Raw genomic sequence first — 26436 nt, forward strand, 5'->3', positions numbered from 1 at the left:
AAACAAAATTGTAGACCTGCACCAGGCTGGGAAGACTGAATCTGCAATTATTAGGAAATGGAAGACATACAAGACCACTGATAATCTCCCTCGATCTGGGGCTCCACGCAAGATCTCACCCCGTGGGACCAAAATGATCACAAGAACGGTGAGCAAAAATCCCAGAACCACACAGGAGGACCTAGTGAATGACCTGCAGAGAGCTGGGACCAAAGTAACAAAGCCTACCATCAGTAACACACTACGCCGCCAGGGACTCAAATCCTGCAGTGCCAGACATGTCCCCTTGCTTAAGCCAGTACATGTCCAGGCCTGTCTGAAGTTTGCTAGAGAGCATTTGGATGATCCAGAAGAAGATTGGGAGAATGTCATATGGTCAGATGAAACCAAAATATAACTTTTTGGTAAAAACTCAACTCGTCGTGTTTGGAGGACAAAGAATGCTGAGTTGCATCCAAAGAACACCATACCTACTGTGAAGCATGGGGGTGGAAACATCATGCTTTGGGGCTGATTTTCTACAAAGGGACCAGGACGACTGATCCGTGTAAAGGAAAGAATGAATGGGGCCATGTATCGTGAGATTTTGAGTGAAAACCTCCTTCCATCAGCAAGGGCATTGAAGATGAAACGTGGCTCGGTCTTTCAGCATGACAATGATCCCAAACACACCGCCCGGGCAATGAAGGAGTGGCTTCGTAAGAAGCATTTCAAGGTCCTGGAGTGGCCTAGCCAGTCTCCAGATCTCAACCCCATAGAAAATCTTTGGAGGGAGTTGAAAGTCTGTGTTACCCAGCAACAGCCCCAAAACATCACTGCTCTAGAGGAGATCTGCATGGAGGAATGGGCCAAAATACCAGCAACAGTGTGTGAAAACCTTGTGAAGACTTACAGAAAACGTATGACCTCTGTCATTGCCAACAAAGGGTATATAACAAAGTATTGAAATAAACGTTTGCTATTGACCAAATACTTATTTTCCACCATAATTTGCAAAATCCTACAATGTGATTTTCTGGATTTTTTTTCTCATTTTGTCTGTCATAGTTGAAGTGTACCTATGATGAAAATTACAGGCCTCTCTCATCTTTTTAAGTGGTAGAACTTGCACAATTGGTGGCTGACTAAATACTTTTTGCCCCACTGTATATGTTGAAGACGGTGGGGCTTAAGTTGCATCCCGTCTCAACCCACGGCCCTGTGGGAAGAAATTAGTTTTTTTTACAATTTAACTTCTTATGGGTATGTGGAACACTACCGTCCCACCGGGCCAACATCCAGTGAAATTGCAGAGCGCCAAATTCAAGAACAGAAATACTCATAATAAATATTCATAAAACATGTGTTATACATCGGTTTAAAGATGAACTTCTTGTTTATCCAACCGCAGTGTCAGATTTCAAAAAGGTTTTACGGTGAAAGCCGATATTATCTGAGGACAGAGCCAAGCACACAAAACATTACAAACAGTTACCAGCCAAGTATTGGAGTTACAAAAGTCAGAAATAGCGATAAAATTAATCACTTAACTTTGATGATCTTCATATGGTTGCACTCACAAGACTCCCAGTTTCACAATAAATATTTGTTTTGTTCGATAAAGTCCCTCTTTATATCCAAAAACCTCAGTTTTGTTGGCGCGTTTTGTTCAGTAATCCAATGGCTCAAAGGCAGTCAAAACAGGCAGACGAAAAATCAAAATATTATGTTTATAATCAATCCTCAGGTTGATTTTAGTCATAATAATCAATAATATTTCAACAGAACAATTGCTTCGTCAATATAAAAGAAAAACAAGAAACGTGTGCTCTCGGTCGTGCGCACCAAACAGGTCTGGCGACTTCCCAGGGTCCACTCACTCAAAGTGGTCTTACTCCCTCATTTTTCAGAATACAAGCCTGAAACAATTTGAGTCCTAAGTCATGGGATACAGTGTAGGCAGTCCATAGAACTACAAACATTTTAAAAAATCCACTTCCTGGATGGATTTTTCTCAGGTTTTCGCCTGCCATGTCAGTTCTGTTATACTGAGACATCATTTTAACAGTTTTGGAAACTTTAGAGTGTTTTTTATCCAAATTATATGCATTTCCTTGCTTATGGGCCTGAGTAATATGCAGTTTAATTTGGGAACGCTTTTCATCTGGAGGTGAAAATAGTGCCCCCTAGTGAGGTTAAATCACACACCTGTTGTTTGTGTACATGGATCTTATAATGTTGTATGTTTTTCCCCCAACACCACATTCCATCAATTTGTATAGCAGACCCTCATGCCAAATTGAGTCAAAGGCTTTTTTGAAATCAACAAAGCATGAGAAGGCTTTGCCTTTGTTTTGGTTTGTTTGTTTGTTTGTCAATTAGGGTGTGCAGGGTGAATACGTGTTTTGTCGTATGGTAATTTGGTAAAAAGCCAATTAGACATTTGCTCAGTACATTGTTTTCACTGAGGAAATGTACAAGTCTGCTGTTAATGATAATGCAGAGGATTTTCCCAAGGTTGCTGCGGTAGTTATTGGCGTCAAATTTGTCTCCACTTTTGTGGATTGGGGTGATCAGTTCTTTGTTCCAAATATTGGGGAAGATGCCAGAGCTAAGGATGATGTTAAAGAGTTTAAGTATAGCCAATTGGAATTTGTTATCTGTATATTTTATAATTTCATTGAGGATACTATCAACACCACAGGCCTTTTGGAGTTGGAGGGTTTGTATTTTGTCCTGTAGTTCATTCAGTGGAACTGGAGATTCCAGTGGGTTGTCTTTAATAGTTGATTCTTTAGATTTGTATTTGATCTTGTATATGTTTTTTTGCTGTCTGTTGTTTGTTATAGAACCAAAAAGATTGGAGAATTGATGTATCTATCTATCGATTTCCGTTTTGGATAGATTACTCTCTGTGGTGTTTGTTTAGAGTTTTCCAATTTTCCCAGAAGTGGTTAGTCTATAGATTCTTCAATTACATTGAGCTGATTTCTGACATGCTGTTCCTTCTTTTTCCGTAGTGTATTTCTGTATTGTTTTAGTGATTCACGACAGTGAAGGTGAAGACTCAGGTTTTCTGTTTCTTGTTGGATTGTTTCTCAATTTATTTATTAGGTTTTTGCATTCTTCATCAAACTGTCTGTCATTGTTGTTCGTTTTCTTCGGTTTTCATGGTCTCATCAGAGAGGTCTCATCTCTACTCTCATCAGAGAGGTCTTTGAAACCTTGAATAAGGGTTTCAAATTTGGGGAAATGACACTCTCTAATTGTTTTATATTTTTGACATTTTGCCAGGAAATGCAGCTCTTGTCTCAGGTTCTGCTGTGGTGCAGTGGTTGCACAGCCTTTCCTCTACAGGGAGCTAGGTTTTCCTGTGTCTAGCCTTCTCAATGACAAGGCTGTCATCACTCAGCCTGTACTTTGTCAAGGATTTTCCAAGGTTTTGAGTGACCATGGTCAAATAGTTTGCCACAGTGTACTCTTTCTTTCTTTCTTTCTTTCTCTCTCTTTCTCTCTTTCTCTCTTTCTCTCTTTCTTTCTTTCTATCTCTCTTTCTTTCTTTCTTTCTTTCTTTCTTTCTTTCTTTCTTTCTTTCTTTCTTTCTTTCTTTCTTTCTTTCTTTCTTTCTTTCTTTCTTTCTACTAATATAGTCTAACAGTAGAAGATGGCATGGGGGCATTGTGTTCCTTACTTGTATAGTGCTTTAAGGAGAATAGGGCTCATGGGATCATGGAGATGATACATGGAGGGAGGGAGTCTCAGACTTTTTCTTTGTGTCTGACTCTATTTCCCTCTCCATCTCTCCATCCCTCTACCTCTCGATCCCTCTCCATCCCTCCATATCTCCATCCCTCTACCTCTCCATCCATCCCTCCATCTCTCCATCTCTCCACCTCTCTCAGGGGCTGGTGTGGGTACGACCATTCAGAGTGGCGAGCAGACCGTCATCACTGTGAATGCAAAGGCTGCTGGAAAAGGAAAGGTGAAAATGAACAGATTTAGGGTTAGGGTTAGGGTTAGTGTTAGGGTTAGGTTTGTAGTAGGTCTTGACCTTGTATTGCACTGGTTCTTTGTAATTCCCCTCACCGTGTGGTTTGTATGTGACGCTGCGATGAATGAAAAATGTAACTGATAAAAACAGAGTGAATAAAGGATGGATAAGTAGATGTAGACGTGGTGGAGAATGAGGATGGAACCTTTGATATCTTCTACCCCCCCCCCCCCCCCCCCTCCTCTCTAGGTGACGTGCAGTGTGTGTACCTCAGAAGGGGTGGAGTTAGATGTAGACGTGATGGAGAATGAGGATGGAACCTTTGATATCTTCTACACTGCCCCCCAGCCTGGAGATTACTGTATCTGCGTTCGCTTTGGAGGGGAACTCATCCCCAACAGCCCCTTCCTGGTCACGGTACGTAACTCATCCCCAACAGCCCCTTCCTGGTCATGGTATGGAACTCATCCCCAACAGCCCCTTCCTGGTCACGGTACGTAACTCATCCCCAACAGTCCCTTCCTGGTCATGGTATGAAACTCATCCCCAACAGCTCCTTCCTGGTCACGGTACGTAACTCATCCCCAGCAGCCCCTTCCTGGTACGTAATGTAACTCATCCCCAACAGCCCCTTCCTGGTCATGGTATGGAACTCATCCCCAACAGCCCCTTCCTGGTACGTAATGTATCTCATCCCCAACAGCCCCTTCCTGGTCATGGTATGGAACTCATCCCCAACAGCCCCTTCCTGGTACGTAATGTAACTCATCCCCAACAGCCCCTTCCTGGTCACGGTATGGAACTCATGCCCAACAGCTCCTTCCTGGTCACGGTACTTAGAGTGAGACATACACACACACACACTCACACACACACACACACACACACACACACACACACACACACACACACACACACACACACACACACACACACACACACACACACACACACACACACACACACACACACACACACACACACACATAAAGACACACATAGTCACACACAGATACATGCAGATGTACATCCGACCTGGGTTCAAATACATGGGTATTTGAGTATACGGTATTTAAAATACTTGTTTCTGTGTATTTGAAAATACAAGTACTTGTATTTGACTATTTGAATGGTTATTTGTAAAAACCTGTCACGCCCTGACCATAGAGAAACTTTTTTATTCTCTATTTTGGTTAGGTCGGGGTGTGACTAATCTAGGTTGTTTATGTCTATGTTGGCATGGTATGGTTCCCAATCAGAGGCAGCTGTTTGTTGTTGTCTCTGATTGGGGATCATATTTAGGCAGCCATTTCCCCACTGTGTTTTGTGGGATCTTGTTTCTGTGTAGTTGCCTGTGAGCACTGTTTGAGCTTCACCTATCGTTTATTCTTTATTGTTTTTTGTGCGGTTCACTTCTAATAAAAAATGTTGAACCGATTTCAAGCTGCGCTTTGGTCCGAATGTTCTTACGGCGATCGTGACAAAACCAACTAGATTTTCAAATACTTATTTTGTAATGCGGTGCATGCCTCTCCACTCCCTCTCCTGGCAGGGAAGTCAGGCGCAGGAGAATGAACTGTTTAATAAACATCAAAACGTCAGAAAAACAAAGTATACAAAATAACAAATAGAGTGTGGAAAACCCGCCGCACACCAGAATCGACAATAAACACCTATATTCAACAAACAATCTCCGACAAGGACATGAGGGGAAACAGAGGGTTAAATACACAACATGTCATTGATGGGATTGGAACCAGGTGTGTAGGAAGACAAGACAAAACCAATTGAAAATGAAAAAATGGATCAATGATGGCTAGAAGGTCGGTGACGTCGACCGACGAACAAGGAGAGGGACCGTCTTCAGAGGAAGTCGTGACAGTGCAGGTTAAATCCCCAGGTTAAATCCCCAGTTTAAATCCCCAGGTTAAATTCCCAGGTTAAATCCCTGGGTTAAATTCCTAGGTGAAATAACTAGATTAAATACTGAGGTTAAATAACCAGGTTAAATCCCTGGGTTAAATTCCTAGGTTAAATAACTTGGTTAAATACTGAGGTTAAATAACCAGGTTAAATACCTAGGTTGAATCCTCTGGTTAAATACCTAGGTTAAATCCCTGGGTTAAATACCCGGGTTAAACACCCTGGTTAAATACCCGGGTTAAATACCTAGGTTAAATACCTAGGTTAAATCCCCAGGTTAAATGCCTAGATTAAACACCCTGGTTAAATAACTAGGTTAAATACTGAGGTTAAATAACCAGGTTAAATCCCTGGGTTAAATACCTAGTTTAAATCCTCTAGTTAAATACCTAGGTTAAATCCCTGGGTTAAATTCCGGGTTAAATACCCGGGATAAACCCCCGGGTTAAATCTCCAGGTTAAATCTCCAGGTTAAATCCCCAGGTTAAATCCCTAGATTAAATAACCTGGTTAAATAACCGGGTTAAATACCTGGGTTAAATACCTAGGTTAAATGCCTGGGTTAAATACCTGGGTTAAATAACCAGGTTAAATAACCAGGTTAAATAACCAGGTTAAATACCTGGGTTAAATACCTAGGTTAAATAACCAGGTTAAATAACCTTACTAAATACCTAGGTTAAATAACCAGGTTATATAACCTTATTAAATACCCAGGTTACATCCCCAGGTTAAATCCCTAGATTAAATATCCGGGTTAAATGCTTGGGTTAAATAACCTAGGTTAAATAACCGGTGTAAATACCTAGTTTAAATCCTCGGATTAAATACCTAGGTTGAATACCTGGGTTAAATACCCGGGATAAACCCCTGGGTTAAATCCCTGTGTCCCTATATTAAATACCTTGGTTAAATACCTAGGTTAAATCCCCAGGTTAAATACCTTGATTAAATACCAACGTTAAAATGACCAGGTTAAATAACCGGGTTAAATACCTGGGTTAAATACCTAGGTTAAATCCCCGGGTTAAATACCTAGGTTAAATCCCCAGGTTAAATACCTAGATTAAATACCCGGGTTAAATACCTGGGTTAAATACCTAGGTTAAATCCCCAGGTTAAATACCTGGGTTAAATACCTAGGTTAAATACCTAGGTTAAATACCTGGGTTAAATGCCTGGGTAAAATGCCTGGGTTAAATGCCCGGGTTAAATGTCTGGGTTAAATACCTAGGTTAAATATCAACGTTAAATAACTGGGTTAAATCCCTGGGTTAAATCCCTGGGTTAAATACCTATCAAATCAAAAATCAAATCAAATGTATTTGTCACATACACATGGTTAGCAGATGTTAATGCGAGTGTAGCGAAATGCTTGTGCTTCTAGTAGCATTGTTTAAAGTGGCTAGTGATACATGTATTACATAAAGATGCAGTAGATGATATAGAGTACAGTATATACATATACAAATGAGATGAGTAATGTAGGGTATGTAAACATTATATTAAGTAGAATTGTTTAAAGTGGCTAGTGATATATTATACATTGATTTCCATCAATTGTCATTATTAAAGTGGGTGGAGTTGAGTCAGTATGTTGGCAGCAGCCACTCAATGTTAGTGGTGGCTGTTTAACAGTCTGATGGCCTTGAGATAGAAGCTGTTTTTCAGTCTCTCGGTCCCAGCTTTGATGCACCTGTACTGACCTCGCCTTCTGGATGATAGCACCTGGGTTAAATACCTGTCTTAAATCCCCGGGATAAATACCCAGGTTAAATACTTAGGTGAAATACCCATGTTAAATGCCTAGGTTAAATACCTATGTTAAATAACCGGGCTAAATACCTAGTTTAAATCCCTGGGTTAAATACCTAGGTTAAACACCCAGGTTAAACACCCAGGTTGAACACCCTGGTTAAATACCTGGGTTAAATACCCAGTTTAAATACATAGGTTAATGCCTATCTTAAATAACCAAGTTAAACACGTAGGTTAAATCCACAGGTTAAATCCCTGGGTAAATTACCTAGGTTAAATACCTGGGTTAAATACACAGGTTAAATCCCAGGGTTAAATACCCAGATTAAATCCCTTGGTTAAATACCTTGGTTAAATACCTGGATTTAAAAAACGGGTTTAAATACCTGGATTAAATACCTGGGTTAAATTCCCAGATTAAATACCAGGTTTAAATACCCAGATTAAATACCTGGTTTAAATACCCAGATTAAATACCTGGGTTAAATACCCAGATTAAATACCTGGGTTAAATACCCAGATTAAATACCTGGGTTAAATACCCAGATTAAATACCAGGTTTAAATACCCAGATTAAATACCTGGGTTAAATACCCAGATTAAATACCAGGTTTAAATACCCAGATTAAATAACGGGTTTAAATACCCAGATTAAATGCATTTTTCTAATTCTTTACAACTGTACTTCCAAATACATTTACATTTTAAACTATTTGTCTTTTCAAATTCAATATATCTGATTACTTACCTCCAATGTATGCGTAAATAATTGAAATATTTGCAACAGATTTTAAAACCTTTGGTCTTTGCAGGTGTGTGAGTCTTTGATTGGTTAATGAGACCTCTTGGCCCGCCCTCTCTCTACAGCAGCTGCTCATTGGACTGTCCAGAGACACAGAGCTCGTTGGTCTAGTGGAGGTGACAGAACGTTGCAGATAGAAATGTAACCAATAGATCTGACACCTTCTGACAGACAATCATGCCTGTTCTAGACTACACATTTCTATGTGAACGTTGTGTAACGTTGAGCCCTCGTAAACCCCAGAGCCTAGTCAGACAAACTCACATCTCTTCTATTCCTCTCCACTCCCCTCCTTACCTCTCCTCCTCTTATCCCTTTCTCCTCTTCACTCCTTCCCCTCCCCTTCTCCCTTCTTACCTGCTCCCCTACTTCCCCTCTCCTCCTCCCTCCTACTTCCACTCTCCTCCTCCCTCCTACTTCCCCACTCCACTCCTCCCTCCTCTCCCTCAGGCATTGGAAGGAGCCCCCTCAGATCAGCTCCTCCAACAAGAACAACTACCACAATACTACAGTCAACAACCCTCGGTACTGGTCTCTCCACTCTCCTCTCCTCTCCTTTCCTCTCCTCTCCTCTCCTCTCCTCTCCTCTCCTCTCCTCTCCTCTCCTCTCCTCTCCTCTCCTCTCCTCTCCTCTCCTCTCCCCCCCTCTCCTCTCCTCTCCTCTCCTCTCCTCTCCTCTCCTCTCCTCTCCTCTCCTCTCTTCTCCACAAGAGGATTAGTGGCTATTTTGTGAATCATTAATGTGACTCCACATTTGACAAAATGGCCGCCGTGTGTCAATATATCGTCTGTCTGTTGCTTATGTTATGATGTAATTGTCTCAGTGTCAGCGGTTTCATCATCATCATCATCATCATCTTCCTGTGTGTTGTATGTTTTGGTGTTTGGTCCCTATCGCCTCCTCATTTCAGCTACAGTCTATTTTGCTGTGTGTACCTGCATACCTCACCCCCCTCACCCAACCCCATACCTCACCCCTCTTCACCCCCTCACCATCCCCATACCTCACCCCTCTTCACCCCCCTCACCAACCCCATACCCTCACCCCTCCTCACCCAACCCCATACCCTCACCCCTCCTCACCCAACCCCATACCTCACCCCTCCTCACCCAACACCATACCTCACCCCTCCTCACCCAACACCATACCCTCACCCCTCCTCACCCAACACCATACCTCACCCCTCCTCAACCAACACCATACCCTCACCCCTCCTCACCCAACACCATACCTCACCCCTCCTCAACCAACACCATACCTCACCTCACCCCTCCTCACCCAATCCCATACTTCACCCCTCCTCACCCAACCCCAGTCCCTCACCCCTCCTCACCCAACCCCATACCCCAGTCCCTCGCCCCTACTCACCCAACCCCATACCTCAGTCCCTCACCCCTCCTCATCCAGTCCCATACTTCACCCCTCATCACCCAACCCCAGTCCCTCGTCACCCAACCCCATACCTCAGTCCCTCCCTCCCTCCCCCTCCCTACCCTACCCAACCCTTCTCCCTCCCCCTCAGACTCTCGTTGACCTCTGCCCTCTAGGCATCAGACCAGCCAATGCGAACGAACGGTTTGGACGTTGTGGGACTCCGGCCGTTTGATCTGATCATCCCCTTCACCATCCAGAATGGAGAGATCACAGGTACACACACACACACACACACACACACACACACACACACACACACACACACACACACACACACACACACACACACACACACACACACACACACACACACACACACACACACACACACACACACACAACAAAACGGGTTTAAGAAGCAGAGAGCAGACCGGATTTAGTCGTGTCCTTCTAATAAAAAGGAAAAACAAGGCCTGTCTAACCGTTGTCTTCATCCCCTAGGTGATGTGCGCATGCCGTCAGGTAAAACAGCAAAGCCAGACATCACAGACAATAAGGACGGGACGGTGACGGTTAAATATGCTCCAACTGAGGTCGGCCTGCACGAGATGGACATCAAATACGACGGGATACACATCCCTGGTACAAACAACACACACTACACACACCCCTGGTACGAACTACACACACTATACACATCCCTGGTACGAACAACACACACTATACACATCCCTGGTACGAACAACACACACTATACACATCCCTGGTATGAACAACACACACTACACACATCCCTGGTATGAACAACACACACTATACACATCCCTGGTATGAACAACACACACTATACACATCCCTGGTACGAACAACACACACTATACACATCCCTGGTACGAACAACACACACTACACACATCCCTGGTATGAACAACACACACTATACACATCCCTGGTACGAACAACACTATACACACTAACATTAACAGTACACATAAACACACACACAATAACTGTGGGTAAGCTAGTTCACTCTCAAAATCAAATCAAATGTGATTGGTCACATACACATGGGTAGAAGGTGTTAATGCGAGTGTAGCGAAATGCTTTGGCTTCTAGTTCCAACAGTGTAGTAATATCTAACAAGTAATCTAACAATTTCACAACACATACCCAATACACACAGATCTAAGTAAAGGAATGTAATTAAGAATATATAAATATATGGATGAGCAACGTCAGAGCAGCATAGACTAATATACAGTAGATAGTATAGAATACAGTATATACATATGAGATGAGTAATGCATAGGCTAAGATACAGTAGATAGTATAGAATAGAGTATATACATATGAGATGAGTAATGCCAGATACGTGAACATTATTAAAGTGACATTATTAATAAAGTGACAAGTGATCCATTTATTAAAGTGGCCAATGATTTCAAGTATGTTGGCAGCAGTTTCTCTATGTTAGTGGTGGCTGTTTAACAGTCTGATGGCCTTGAGATTGAAGCTGTTTTTAAGTCTCTCGGTCCCAGCTTTGATGCCCCTGTACTGACCTCGCCTTCTGGATGATAAAGGGGTGAACAGGCAGTGGCTCGGGTGGTTGTTGTCCTTGATGATCTTTATGGCCTTCCTGTGACATCGGGTGTTGTAGGTGTCCTGGAGGGCAGTTAGTTTGGCCCCGGTGATGCGTTGGCCAGACCGCACCACCCTCTGGAGAGCCTTGCGGGTGTGGGCAGTGCAGTTTCCGAACCAGGCGGTGATACAGCCCGACAGGATGCTCTCAATTGTGCATCTGTAGAAGTTTGTGAGGGTTTTAGGTGACAAGCCAAATTTATTCAGCCTCCTGAGGTTGAAGAGGCACTGTTGCGCCTTCTTCACCACGCTGTCTGTGTGGGTGGATCATTTCAGTTTGTCCGTGATGTGTACGCTGAGGAACTTAAAACTTTCCACCTTCTCCACTACTGTCCCGTCAATAGGGATAGGGGGGTGCTCCCTTTGCTGTTTCCTGAAGTCCACGATCATCTCCTTTGTTTTGTTGACGTTGAGTGAGAGGTTATTTTCCTGACACCACACTCCCAGAGCCTCAGCTCCTCCTCTGATAAACAGTCACATACATATCTTTATTTAGAGGCTTGTTGGTTGTTGAGTCAAAGGTGTTTCTAACATGGATTGATTCAGTGAATACTTATCAAATCAAGGTGTATTAGGGTTTTATTTTTCATTCATCTTCTACTTTGACATTATATAGTATTTTGTGTAGATCTTTGACAAGAAATTACAATTAAATCTGTTTTCATCCCACATTGTAAAATAATAAAATATGAAGAAATCTAAGGGGGTGAATACTTACGATACTTATCGCAACAATACCAATTACACCACTCGCTCAATCATACCACTTTAGGGTCTATATTTTTGGAAAAGTGGAAGTTATTTCAGAATATTTAGGACTCTTAGCTTCTACACCTGCATTGCTTGCTGTTTGGGGTTTTAGGCTGGGTTTCTGTTTGGGGTTTTAGGCTGGGTTTCTGTTTGGGGTTTTAGGCTGGGTTGCTGTTTGGGGTTTTAGGCTGGGTTGCTGTTTGGGGTTTTAGGCTGGGTTGCTGTTTGGGGTTTTAGGCTGGGTTGCTGTTTGGGGTTTTAGGCTGGGTTGCTGTTTGGGGTTTTAGGCTGGGTTGCTGTTTGGGGTTTTAGGCTGGGTTGCTGTTTGGGGTTTTAGGCTGGGTTTGCTGTTTGGGGTTTTAGGCTGGGTTTCTGTTTGGGGTTTTAGGCTGGGTTGCTGTTTGGGGTTTTAGGCTGGGTTTGCTGTTTGGGGTTTTAGGCTGGGTTGCTGTTTGGGGTTTTAGGCTGGGTTGCTGTTTGGGGTTTTAGGCTGGGTTGCTGTTTGGGGTTTTAGGCTGGGTTGCTGTTTGGGGTTTTAGGCTGGGTTGCTGTTTGGGGTTTTAGGCTGGGTTGCTGTTTTGGGTTTTAGGCTGGGTTGCTGTTTGGGGTTTTAGACTGGTTTTCTGTTTGGGGTTTTAAGCTGGGTTTGCTGTTTGGGGTTTTAGGCTGGGTTGCTGTTTGGGGTTTTAGGCTGGGTTGCTGTTTGGGGTTTTAGGCTGGGTTGCTGTTTGGGGTTTTAGGCTGGGTTGCTGTTTGGGGTTTTAGGCTGGGTTGCTGTTTGGGGTTTTAGGCTGGGTTTGCTGTTTGGGGTTTTAGGCTGGTTTGCTGTTTGGGGTTTTAGGCTGGGTTGCTGTTTGGGGTTTTAGGCTGGGTTGCTGTTTGGGGTTTTAGGCTGGGTTGCTGTTTGGGGTTTTAGGCTGGGTTGCTGTTTGGGGTTTTAGGCTGGGTTGCTGTTTGGGGTTTTAGGCTGGGTTGATGTTTGGGGTTTTAGGCTGGGTTGCTGTTTGGGGTTTTAGGCTGGTATGCTGTTTGGGGTTTTAGGCTGGTTTGCTGTTTTGGGTTTTAGGCTGGGTTGCTGTTTGGGGTTTTAGGCTGGGTTGCTGTTTGGGGTTTTAGGCTGGGTTGCTGTTTGGGGTTTTAGGCTGGGTTGCTGTTTGGGGTTTTAGGCTGGGTTGCTGTTTGGGGTTTTAGGCTGGGTTGCTGTTTGGGGTTTTAGGCTGGGTTACTGTTTGGGGTTTTAGGCTTTGTTGCTGTTTGGGGTTTTAGGCTGGGTTGCTGTTTGGGGTTTTAGGCTGGGTTGCTGTTTGGGGTTTTAGGCTGGGTTTCTGTTTGGGGTTTTAGGCTGGGTTGCTGTTTGGGGTTTTAGGCTGGGTTGCTGTTTGGGGTTTTAGGCTGGGTTGCTGTTTGGGGTTTTAGGCTGGGTTACTGTTTGGGGTTTTAGGCTTTGTTGCTGTTTGGGGTTTTAGGCTGGGTTGCTGTTTGGGGTTTTAGGCTGGGTTGCTGTTTGGGGTTTTAGGCTGGGTTTCTGTTTGGGGTTTTAGGCTGGGTTGCTGTTTGGGGTTTTAGGCTGGGTTGCTGTTTGGGGTTTTAGGCTGGGTTGCTGTTTGGGGTTTTAGGCTGGGTTGATGTTTGGGGTTTTAGGCTGGGTTGCTGTTTGGGGTTTTAGGCTGGTATGCTGTTTGGGGTTTTAGGCTGGTTTGCTGTTTTGGGTTTTAGGCTGGGTTGCTGTTTGGGGTTTTAGGCTGGGTTGCTGTTTGGGGTTTTAGGCTGGGTTGCTGTTTGGGGTTTTAGGCTGGGTTGCTGTTTGGGGTTTTAGGCTGGGTTGCTGTTTGGGGTTTTAGGCTGGGTTGCTGTTTGGGGTTTTAGGCTGGGTTACTGTTTGGGGTTTTAGGCTTTGTTGCTGTTTGGGGTTTTAGGCTGGGTTGCTGTTTGGGGTTTTAGGCTGGGTTGCTGTTTGGGGTTTTAGGCTGGGTTTCTGTTTGGGGTTTTAGGCTGGGTTGCTGTTTGGGGTTTTAGGCTGGGTTGCTGTACAGCACTTTGAGACATCGGCTGATGCAAAAAGGGCTTCATGAATACATACATCATGATGGGTAAATGATGATGTAAAACCAACCCCATACCCTCACCTTCATGAATACATTTGATCGATTGATTGATTACTTGGCCAAGAACCTCTCCTTTGACAGCTAACAGTATTGGTCTGGATCTGGATGTGCTGATTTTCTCTCTCGCCTCCCCTCTCTCTCCTCCTCTCTCTCCTCCTCTCTTTCTCTCTCCTCTCTCCCCTCTCTCTCCCCTCTCTCTCCTCTCCTCCCATCTCTCCTCTCTCCTCTCTTCCCCTCTCTCCTCTCTTCCCTCTCTCCCCACTCTCTCTCCTCTGCTCTCCCCTCTCTCTCCTCACCCCTCACTCCCCACTCTCTCCTCACCCCTCACTCCCCACTCTCTCTCCTCTCTCTCCCCTCTCTCTCCTCTCTCTCCTCTCTCCCCACTCTCTCTCCTCTCTCTCTCCCCACTCTCTCCCCACTCTCTCCCCTCTCTCTCTCTCTCCTCTCTCCTCTCTCTCTCCCCCTCTCTCCTCTCTCTCCCCCTCTCTCCCCTCTCTCTCCCCTCTCTCTCCTCTCTTCTCTCTATCATCCCTCTCTCCCCTCTCTCTCCTCTCTCTCTCCTCTCTCCCCTCTCTCCTCTCTCTCTCCTCTCTCCCCTCTCTCCCCACTCTCTCTCCTCTCTCCCCACTCTCTCTCCTCTCTCTCTCCCCACTCTCTCCCCACTCTCTCCCCTCTCTCTCTCTCTCCTCTCTCCTCTCTCTCTCCCCCTCTCTCCTCTCTCTCCCCTCTCTCTCCTCTCTTCTCTCTATCATCCCTCTCTCCCCTCTCTCTCCCCTCTCTCTCCTCTCTCCTCTCTCTCCTCTCTCCCCCTCTCTCCTCTCTCTGTAACAGGTAGTCCACTCCAGTTCTATGTGGACTATGTGAACAGCGGGAACGTCAGTGCATACGGACCGGGCCTTATCCACGGGACCGTCAACAAACCTGCCATGTTCACCGTCAACACCAAGGATGCAGGAGAGGGTAGGACACACACAAGCACATGCACTCATGGGAAACCAGCCAATCAACACACACGTAACACACAATTAGTAGCAGTAAATTATAAATCAATCATAAGCACAATAAATATGAGCTGTGTTGGTTCACGAACAGAGCTGATGTGCATAATTTATATCTTGTATAACTTTTCTCTCTCTCCTGTGTGGGTAGGTGGTCTGTCGCTGGCCATGGACGGTCCTTCTAAAGCCGACATCAGCTGTGTGGATAACCAGGATGGAACATGCTCTGTGTCCTACCTGCCTGTCCTACCTGGACAGTACAGCATCCTGGTCAAATACAATGACAAACACATCCCTGGCAGCCCCTTCTCAGCCTGCATCACAGGTAACACACACATCCCAGGCAGCCCCTTCTCAGCCTGCATCACATGTAACACACACAGCCCAGGCAGCCCCTTCTCTGCCTGCATCACAGGTAACACACACATCCCAGGCAGCCCCTTCTCTGCCTGCATCACAGGTAACACATCCTTTAAGGTGTATGTGAGAAATGGGGACATGAGAATGTGTGGATGTCATGGGTGTACAAAATAGCCTTGTGTGGACTCTAAAAAACATTTCAATGGACCCCCCTGCCCTGTCTGTCTCTCAGTGACGGCTCTGCTGCTGACATCCCATAATGATAATATTCTCTCTGTCTCTCTGCCTCCTAGGTGATGACTCTATGAGGATGTCCCATCTGAAGGTGGGCTCTGCTGCTGACATCCCATTGGACATTGGAGAGCTGGACCTGAGTCAGCTGACTGCTTCTCTGACCACGCCCTCAGGCCAGGAGGAACCCTGCCATCTCAAGATGCTCCGCAATGGACACGTCGGTCAGTGTGTGTGTGTGTGTTGGGGCACATGGTGTGTGTTCCTCTGTTAAACAGAAACAGCCTATCAACTGTCATTTGTCTGATTTAAAATGGCTCAGCCATAAGAGTCCAACTATAAAAATACAATAAAGTCTACCAACAGATTGTGGTCCTCATTCTCAGAAGCTCCACTGACTCTAACTTTCCTGCTCCAGGCATCTCATTTGTTCCCATGGAGATTGGAGAGCACCTGGTGAACATCAAGAAAAACAGACACCATATTCCCAGCAGCCCCATCACTGTGATGATAAGCCAATCAGTTATTGGCGACGCCAGCCGGGTGCGTGTGACTGGCCAGGGCCTCAGCGAGGCCAAAACCTTCGAACCCGCTGAGTTCATCATCGACACACGCAAAGCAGGTCAGTGATGGTGTTTGGTGAGTTCACCATCGACACACACGAAGCAGGTCAGTGATGGTGTTTGGTGAGTTCATCATCAGCACACACGAAGCAGGTCAGTGATGGTGTTTGGTGAGTTCATCATCAGCACACACGAAGCAGGTCAGTGATAGTGTTTGGTGAGTTCATCATCGACACACACGAAGCAGGTCAGTGATAGTGTTTGGGGAGTTCATCATCGACACACGCGAAGCAGGTCAGTGATGGTGTTTGGTGAGTTCATCATCAGCACACACGAAGCAGGTCAGTGATGGTGTTTGGGGAGTTCATCATCGACACACGTGAAGCAGGTCAGTGATAGTGTTTGGTGAGTTCATCATCAGCACACACGAAGCAGGTCAGTGATGGTGTTTGGAGAGTTCATCATCGACACACACGAAGCAGGTCAGTGATGGTGTTTGGTGAGTTCATCATCGACACACACGAAGCAGGTCAGTGATGGTGTTTGGTGAGTTCACCATCGACACACACGAAGCAGGTTAGTGATGGTGTTTGGTGAGTTCACCATCGACACACACGAAGCAGGTCAGTGATGGTGTTTGGTGAGTTCACCATCGACACACGCAAAGCAGGTCAGTGATAGTGTTTGGAGAGTTCATCATCGACACACGCAAAGCAGGTTAGTGATGGTGTTTGGTGAGTTCATCATCAGCACACACGAAGCAGGTCAGTGATGGTGTTTGGTGAGTTCATCATCGACACACACGAAGCAGGTCAGTGATAGTGTTTGGGGAGTTCATCATCGACACACAAGAAGCAGGTCAGTGATGGTGTGTGTTTAATGAGTTCATCGACACACACAAAGCAGGTCAGTGATGGTGTTTGGTGAGTTCATCATCGACACACACGAAGCAGGTCAGTGATGGTGTTTGGTGAGTTCATCATCAGCACACACGAAGCAGGTCAGTGATTGTGTTTGGTGAGTTCATCATCGACACACGCAAAGCAGGTCAGTGATAGTGTTTGGTGAGTTCATCATCAGCACACACGAAGCAGGTCAGTGATGGTGTTTGGTGAGTTCATCATCAGCACACACGAAGCAGGTCAGTGATGGTGTTTGGTGAGTTCATCATCGACACACGTGAAGCAGGTCAGTGATAGTGTTTGGTGAGTTCATCATCAGCACACACGAAGCAGGTCAGTGATGGTGTTTGGTGAGTTCATCATCGACACACGCGAAGCAGGTCAGTGATAGTGTTTGGTGAATTTACCATCTGCTCATCTGTCCTTATCAGCCATCTACTTAATGTGTTTGAGAGGTGCAATATACACTTGGCACTTAAATCTCACTGGGTTGATTGCTTTCATTTTACTCTTGCGACTCTTTCCCACTCTTGCTTGTGCCATTCGTTTTTTCCCGCGAAAACTTTTGTAGTGACCTCTCAAACACACTCCAGTAATTGCTGAAATGGGCTCAATGGAATACAAAGATTTTCCAGTGCATCTGTCAGAATGCCACTTCTTAGTTGGGGATTTAACTGACGTCACAACAAAGACAAACATTTAACTGACGTCACAACAAAGACAAACATTTAACTGACGTCACAACAAAGAGAAACATTTAACTAACGTCACAACAAAGACAAACATTTAACTGACGTCACAACAAAGACAAACATTTAACTGACGTCACAACAAAGACAAACATTTAACTGACGTCACAACAAAGACAAACATTTAACTGACGTCACAACAAAGACAAACATTTAACTGACGTCACAACAAAGACAAACATTTAACTAACGTCACAACAAAGACAAACATTTAACTGACGTCACAACAAAGAGAAACATTTAACTGACGTCACAACAAAGACAAACATTTAACTGACGTCACAACAAAGAGAAACATTTAACTGACGTCACAACAAAGACAAACATTTAACTGACGTCACAACAAAGACAAACATTTAACTGACGTCACAACAAAGACAAACATTTAACTGACGTCACAACAAAGACAAACATTTAACTGACGTCACAACAAAGACAAACATTTAACTGACGTCACAACAAAGACAAACATTTAACTGACGTCACAACAAAGACAAACATTTAACTGACGTCACAACAAAGACAAACATTTAACTGACGTCACAACAAAGACAAACATTTAACTGACGTCACAACAAAGACAAACATTTAACTGACGTCACAACAAAGACAAACATTTAACTGACGTCACAACAAAGACAAACATTTAACTGACGTCACAACAAAGACAAACATTTAACTGACGTCACAACATTAACTTGAGATTCTTTTGATTGAAAAATGTTTACATTTTACATGTTGATTTTAAATTGTCCGTTTTTTTTCTACCCAATTTCGTGGTATCCAATTGTTTAGTAGCTACTATCTTGTCTCATCGCTACAACTCCCGTACGGGCTCGGGAGAGACGAAGGTTGAAAGTCATGCGTCCTCCGATACACAACCCAACACAGCGCCATCCAACCCGGAAGCCAGCTGCACCAATGTGTTGGAGGAAACACTGTGCACCTGGCAACCTTGGTTAGCGCGCACTGTGCCCGGCCCGCCACAGGAGTCGCTGGTGCGCGATGAGACAAGGATTTCCCTACCGGCCAAACCCTCCATAACCCGGACGACGCTAGGCCAATTGTGCGACACTAATTAGCATAACGCAACGGACATAAATCTTCCTAGAAAATGTTCCTATTCATGAAAATCACAAGTGAAATATATTGGAACACAGCTTAGCCTTTTGTTAATCACCCTGTCATCTCAGATTTTCAAAATATGCTTTACAGCCAAAGCTAGACAAGCATTTGTATAAGTTTATCGATAGCCTAGCATAGCATTATGCCTTGCTAGCAGCAGGCAACCTTGTCACGAAAATCAGAAAAGCAATCAAATTAAATCGTTTACCTTTGATGAACTTCGGATGTTTTCACTCATGAGACTCCCAGGTAGATAGCCAAAGTTCATTTTTCCCCAAAATATTATTTTTGTAGGCGAAATAGTTCTGTTTGTTCTTCACGTTTGGCTGAGAAAATCGACCGGAAATTGCGGTCATGACAACGCCGAAAAATATTCCAAATTAGCTCCCTAATATCGACAGAAACATGGCAAACATTGTTTAGAATCAATCCTCAAGGTGTTTTTCAAATCTATTCGATAATATATCAACCGGGACAATTGGTTTCTCAGTAGAAGCGATTGGAATAATGGCTACCTCTGTACTTTATGCGAGATTTTCTCCGGGAGCATCATGTGACCACTTGCGCAATGTAGCCCCCTACGGGTATTCTTCAACATAAATGCGTACAACTACGTCACAATGCTGTAGACACCTTGGGGAATATATAGAAAGCGTAAGCTGGTTGATAGGACATTCACAGCTCAATGGGGACTCATTGGAATGCAGCGCTTTCAAAACCTGGTGCACTTCCAGATTGGATTTTTCTCAGGCTTTCATCTGCAACATCAGTTCTGTTATACTCACAGACAATATCTTTACAGTTTTGGAAACGTTAGTGTTTTCTATCCAAAACTGTCAATTATATGCATATTCTAGCATCTTGTCCTGACAAAATATATTTAAAATGGGAACATTTTTTTTCCAAAAATGAAAATACTGCCCCTAGAGTCGCAACAGGTTAACCTCTTTGTATATTAACCTCTCTGGGAAATGTGGGACGGTAGCGTCCCACCCCGCCAACAGCCAGTGAAAGTGCAGGGCGCCAAATTCAAAACAAACAAAAATCTCATAATTTGATAATCTTCATCAGATGACACTCATAAGACTTCATGTTACACAATACATGTATGTTTTGTTCGATAAAGTGCATATTTATATAAAAAAATTTGAATTTTACATTGACACATTACATTCAGTAGTTCTAAAACATGCTGTGATTTTTCAAAGTCACATCAATTTACAGAAATACTCATCATAAATGTTGATGAAAATACAAGTGTTATACATGGAATTAGAGATATACTTCTCCTTAATGCAACCGCTGTGTCAGATTTTTTTTTAAACTTTACGGTAAAAGCAAACCATGCAATAATCTGAGTACAGCATTCAGACACCAAAGCAGCCAAAAAGATATCCGCCATATTGTGTAGTCAACATTAGTCAGAAATAGCATTATAAATATTCACTTACCTTTCATGATCTTCATCAGAATGCACTCCCAGGAATCCCAGTTCCACAATAAATGTTTGATTTGTTCTATAAAGTTCATCATTTATGTCCAAATAGCTTCTTTTGTTAGGGCGTTTGGTAAACAAATCCAAACGCTCGTGCAGGTCCAGCCGAACGTCGGACGACAAGTTCAAAAAGTTATATTACAGGTCGTAGAAACATGCCAAACTAAGTATAGAATCAATCTTTAGGATGTTTTTATCGTACATCTTCAATAATGTTCCAACCGGAGAATTCCTTTGTCTGTAGAAAAGCAATGGAACGAGAGCTAACTCTCTCATGACCATGTGTCACGAGCCTGTGGCACTCTGCCAGACACCTGACTCATTCCCCTCTCATTCAGCCCCCCTTCATAGCAGAAGCCTCAAACAAAGGTCTAAAGACTGTTGACATCTAGTGGAAGCCCTAGGAAGTGCAATATGACCCATTTACACTGTATATTGGAATGGCAAAGAGTTGAAAAACTATAAGCCTCAAATTTCCCACTTCCTGGTGTGATTTTTCTCAGGTTTTTGCCTTCCATATGAGTTCTGTTATACTCACAGACATCATTCAAGCAGTTTTAGAAACTTCAGAGTGTTTTCTATCCAATACTACTACTAATATGCATATATTCACATCTGGGACAGAGTAGCAGGCAGTTTACTCTGGGCACCTTATTCATCCAAGCTACTCAATACTGCCCCCCAGTCACCAAGAAGTTAAGAAAAGACTCTCGTTTTAGTGTGCCAGAGCGCAGAATAACTGATTAATTTTTGAACGCCCAGCACCCGTTGAATATGTCTGGTGTCAGTTAACATCAGCAACAAAGCGTAATCCAATTGTTGCCAGCAGCAGTGTTACAGTCACCAACGCTCTGGATAACATGAAAACTGCCTAACCAGCTCTGCTAGGGGGAGTGAAATGGTCAGAGAGGGGTGTTCTCTCATTATGTGTCTGGAAGTAGATAGCCAATGTTAGCCAGTTAGCTTGGGTGCTCGACTGTTGTTGTGAGGTCAGAGCTTTCGGAACAACCCTACTTATTGACCAGAGCGTCCAGTGCGCTCTCTGAACAAGAAACACTCTGAATTTACGAACGGACAATATGACAACACTGTTGCAGTCACCAACACTCAGGAAAACAGACTGTAACAGCCTAACCAGCTCTCCTGGCACGAATAATGTTCAGTGAGCTGTTCTCTCTCTCTCTCTCTTAGATGCCTGGAAGTAGCTGGCAAGTTTGTACAGAATGGTTGGATCAACCCTTAATGAGATGGGTGGGGCTAAGGCTTAAGAGGGTGTGAACAATGCTGAATGGGGGTAGACAAAGGGCTCTCCAATAGTAGTACCAACTCAATATCAGGAAGGTGTTCCTAATGCTGAATGGGGGTAGACAAAGGGCTCTCCAATAGTAGTACCAACTCAGTATCAGGAAGGTGTTGCTAATGCTGAATGGGTGTAGACAAAGGGCCCTCCAATAGTAGTACCAACTCAAAATCAGGAAGGTGTTCCTAATGCTGAATGGGTGTAGACAAAGGGCCCTCCAACAGTAGTACCAACTCAGTATCAGGAAGGTGTTCCTAATGCTGAATGGGTGTAGACAAAGGGCCCTCCAATAGTAGTACCAACTCAATATCAGGAAGGTGTTCCTAATGCTGAATGGGTGTAGACAAAGGGCCCTCCAACAGTAGTACCAACTCAGTATCAGGAAGGTGTTCCTAATGCTGAATGGGTGTAGACAAAGGGCCCTCCAATAGTAGTACCAACTCAGTATCAGGAAGGTGTTCCTAATGCTGAATGGGTGTAGACAAAGGGCCCTCCAACAGTAGTACCAACTCAGTATCAGGAAGGTGTTCCTAATGCTGAATGGGTGTAGACAAAGGGCCCTCCAACAGTAGTACCAACTCAGTATCAGGAAGGTGTTCCTAATGCTGAATGGGTGTAGACAAAGGGCCCTCCAACAGTAGTACCAACTCAGTATCAGGAAGGTGTTCCTAATGCTGAATGGGTGTAGACAAAGGGCCCTCCAACAGTAGTACCAACTCAGTATCAGGAAGGTGTTCCTAATGCTGAATGGGTGTAGACAAAGGGCCCTCCAACAGTAGTACCAACTCAGTATCAGGAAGGTGTTCCTAATGCTGAATGGGTGTAGACAAAGGGCCCTCCAATAGTAGTACCAACTCAGTATCAGGAAGGTGTTCCTAATGCTGAATGGGTGTAGACAAAGGGCCCTCCAACAGTAGTACCAACTCAGTATCAGGAAGGTGTTCCTAATGCTGAATGGGTGTAGACAAAGGGCCCTCCAACAGTAGTACCAACTCAGTGTCAGGAAGGTGTTCCTAATGCTGAATGGGTGTAGACAAAGGGCCCTCCAACAGTAGTACCAACTCAGTATCAGGAAGGTGTTCCTAATGCTGAATGGGTGTAGACAAAGGGCCCTCCAATAGTAGTACCAACTCAGTATCAGGAAGGTGTTCCTAATGCTGAATGGGTGTAGACAAAGGGCCCTCCAACAGTAGTACCAACTCAGTATCAGGAAGGTGTTCCTAATGCTGAATGGGTGTAGACAAAGGGCCCTCCAACAGTAGTACCAACTCAGTATCAGGAAGGTGTTCCTAATGCTGAATGGGTGTAGACAAAGGGCCCTCCAACAGTAGTACCAACTCAGTATCAGGAAGGTGTTCCTAATGCTGAATGGGTGTAGACAAAGGGCCCTCCAACAGTAGTACCAACTCAGTATCAGGAAGGTGTTCCTAATGCTGAATGGGGGTAGACAAAGGGCCCTCCAATAGTAGTACCAACTCAGTATCAGGAAGGTGTTCCTAATGCTGAATGGGTGTAGACAAAGGGCCCTCCAACAGTAGTACCAACTCAGTATCAGGAAGGTGTTCCTAATGCTGAATGGGTGTAGACAAAGGGCCCTCCAACAGTAGTACCAACTCAGTATCAGGAAGGTGTTCCTAGTGTTTATTTTTCTCAGTGTATATGCATTATAAGAAAAAGAAAAGTAGAGTAGAATACCTACATTCCTACACATGTATTATTTGTCATTACAATGTTTTATGTGCTAAAATTCAGTCAATATCTACTGGATAATAAGTCAAATAAATAAATACAAGTTGGGAATATCTTCATCTGTTGTCCAGCTGTTGCATTTTACAGAACACTATTATTAACCTTTTAGCAATTTAGACGACCATTTCTACTTTAATTATGTCATACTTAATTTGTCTTTTGTTTCATGATTTATTTATTTATTTTATTGTTTTACTCTTAACACTGTATGTATTGGCTGATCTAATCAAATCTGGGATTAATAATGTTTTTATCTGTTATCTTATATTATTTAATCTTATCTTGAAGTGTGTTGAGATTTTGACTTTGACTTTAGATGAAGTTTGATGTGATTTGCTTTGGTCTATGGGGGTCTGAGTCTGTCCATCGAGGGCCCCAGTAAGGTGGACATTAACACTGTGTCTGTGTCTGTGTGTAGGCTATGGGGGTCTGAGTCTGTCCATCGAGGGCCCCAGTAAGGTGGACATTAACACTGTGTCTGTGTCTGTGTGTAGGCTATGGGTGTCTGAGTCTGTCCATCGAGGGCCCCAGTAAGGTGGACATTAACACTGTGTCTGTGTCTGTGTGTAGGCTATGGGTGTCTGAGTCTGTCCATCGAGGGCCCCAGTAAGGTGGACATTAACACTGAGGACCAGGAGGATGGCACCTGTAAGGTCACCTACTGCCCTACTGAACCAGGAAACTACATCATCAACATCAAGTTCACTGACCAGCACGTACCAGGTAATATATAATAATATAGTACATAATAAAGTTGTCGATTCTTTTGAATAATATTATAAATTGTCTATCTTAACAATTTAAATAAGTGTGTGTATATGTGTGTGTGTGTTTGTGTAGGGAGTGCGTTCACGGTGAAGGTGACAGGAGAAGGGAGGATGAAGGAGAGCATCACCAGGAAGAAGAGGGCAGCGTCTGTTGTAAACATTGGCAGCCAGTGTGACCTCAGCCTCAAGATCCCAGGTATGGGGATTCCAATTTACTGGATAGCAAAAACAGTGATGTAGGTATCATGTATATCATGTAGGTATCATTTTCCGGTATCATGCTTAATTTTATTTTTTATTTAACTAGGCAAGTCAGTTAAGAACAAATTCTTATTTTCAATGACGGCCTAGGAACAGTGGGTTAACTGGTCTAGGAACAGTGGGTTAACTGGTCTAGGAACAGTGGGTTAACTGCCTTGTTCAGCGGCAGAATGACAGATTTGTACCTTGTCAGCTCGGGGGTTCGACTGCAACCTTTCAGTTACTGGGATGGCAGAGCTCTGCTTAATGATGGGATGGCAGAGCTCTGCTTAATGATGGGATGACAGAGCTCTGCTTAATGATGGGATGACAGAGCTCTGCTTAATGATGGGATGACAGAGCTCTGCTTAATGATGGGATGACAGAGCTCTGCTTAATGATGGGATGGCAGAGCTCTGCTTAATGATGGGATGACAGAGCTCTGCTTAATGATGGGATGACAGAGCTCTGCTTAATGATGGGATGGCAGAGCTCTGCTTAATGATGGGATGGCAGAGCTTTGCTTAATGATGGGATGGCAGAGCTCTGCTTAATGATGGGATGGCAGAGCTCTGCTTAATGATGGGATGGCAGAGCTTTGCTTAATGATGGGATGGCAGAGCTCTGCTTAATGATGGGATGGCAGAGCTCTGCTTAATGATGGGATGGCAGAGCTTTGCTTAATGATGGGATGGCAGAGCTCTGCTTAATGATGGGATGGCAGAGCTCTGCTTAATGATGGGATGGCAGAGCTTTGCTTAATTACACCTACAGAAAATACGTTTAGCAACGGAATGTGGAGAATGAACAGAGTACATCTTCTGGACCTGAAATGTATTAAATACAGAAATGAAAAATGACAACCTTTTACCATTACAAATGTAGACGTAGAGGACAGAGAAAAGCCGACCCCCAATATAATTGGGGATGCCTTTAAGGTATACATTAGGAGAACAATAATCTCATACTCAGCAATAGTTAAATCTCTTTTAGAAATTACAATTAAAGAAAATTAAATCACTATCTTAGAAAAATACCATAAAGAATATTTACAAGGTAAAGAAGAACAGGTCTGAATTTAAGCAGGATTTAAACAATCTTTGACTTTTGAATAGAGACAACAAAACAGGTTCAACTCAAATAAAGCATACTAGTTAATGCCAAATAAACCCGGTAGACATCTCACAGCTCTCACAAAACTAATACACGCTAAACCAGTTATAATGTTAAAAGACGAAGATACAAAAGCAATAATTAGAAACAACAGTGAGGTTAATGACGATGTTAACAGCTTCTATGTATGGAAATCAGAATTAAACAACAGTGAGATTAATGACAATGTTAAAAGCTTCTATGAAAATTATATCAGAAATAAACAACAGTTGAACGGATCCTATAGCCTTCTTAGACCCAGCAGTTATTATTAAAAATAGAGAAGAAATATTAGATACTGTTAACTTTAGCATGGAGAAAAGCACCAGGAATGGATGGCTTTCCCATAAAATTCTATTCAATATTTTGGGACAAAGTAGCCCCCTGTCAGGTATACTCCGTCTCCGGCCTCTAGGTCACCATCGTCTCGTGCACCTGCGCTCCATGACACTCACCTGGACTCCATTACCTCCTTGATTATCTT

The 26436-nt window shown here is 43.7% G+C and overlaps 1 protein-coding gene across 2 annotated transcripts in view; it reads left to right on the forward strand.

The window, feature by feature from the left end:
• The window catches only part of LOC110516429 (filamin-A), a 179143-nt gene that overhangs the window by 108075 nt on the left and 44632 nt on the right, over window positions 1-26436 (forward strand). For both annotated transcript variants that reach the window (XM_036989132.1, XM_036989133.1), the window contains exons 29-39: window positions 3882-3961; window positions 4220-4387; window positions 8904-8978; window positions 10002-10101; window positions 10330-10470; window positions 15153-15281; window positions 15471-15644; window positions 15973-16134; window positions 16329-16532; window positions 24364-24516; window positions 24634-24756. In XM_036989132.1, the coding sequence (XP_036845027.1) occupies window positions 3882-3961; window positions 4220-4387; window positions 8904-8978; window positions 10002-10101; window positions 10330-10470; window positions 15153-15281; window positions 15471-15644; window positions 15973-16134; window positions 16329-16532; window positions 24364-24516; window positions 24634-24756 (1509 nt within the window). The remainder of the gene's footprint in view (window positions 1-3881; window positions 3962-4219; window positions 4388-8903; window positions 8979-10001; window positions 10102-10329; window positions 10471-15152; window positions 15282-15470; window positions 15645-15972; window positions 16135-16328; window positions 16533-24363; window positions 24517-24633; window positions 24757-26436) is intronic.

This window comes from Oncorhynchus mykiss, chromosome 9 (assembly GCF_013265735.2).
Source record: "Oncorhynchus mykiss isolate Arlee chromosome 9, USDA_OmykA_1.1, whole genome shotgun sequence".
In the NCBI taxonomy this organism is placed as follows: Eukaryota; Metazoa; Chordata; class Actinopteri; order Salmoniformes; family Salmonidae; genus Oncorhynchus; species Oncorhynchus mykiss.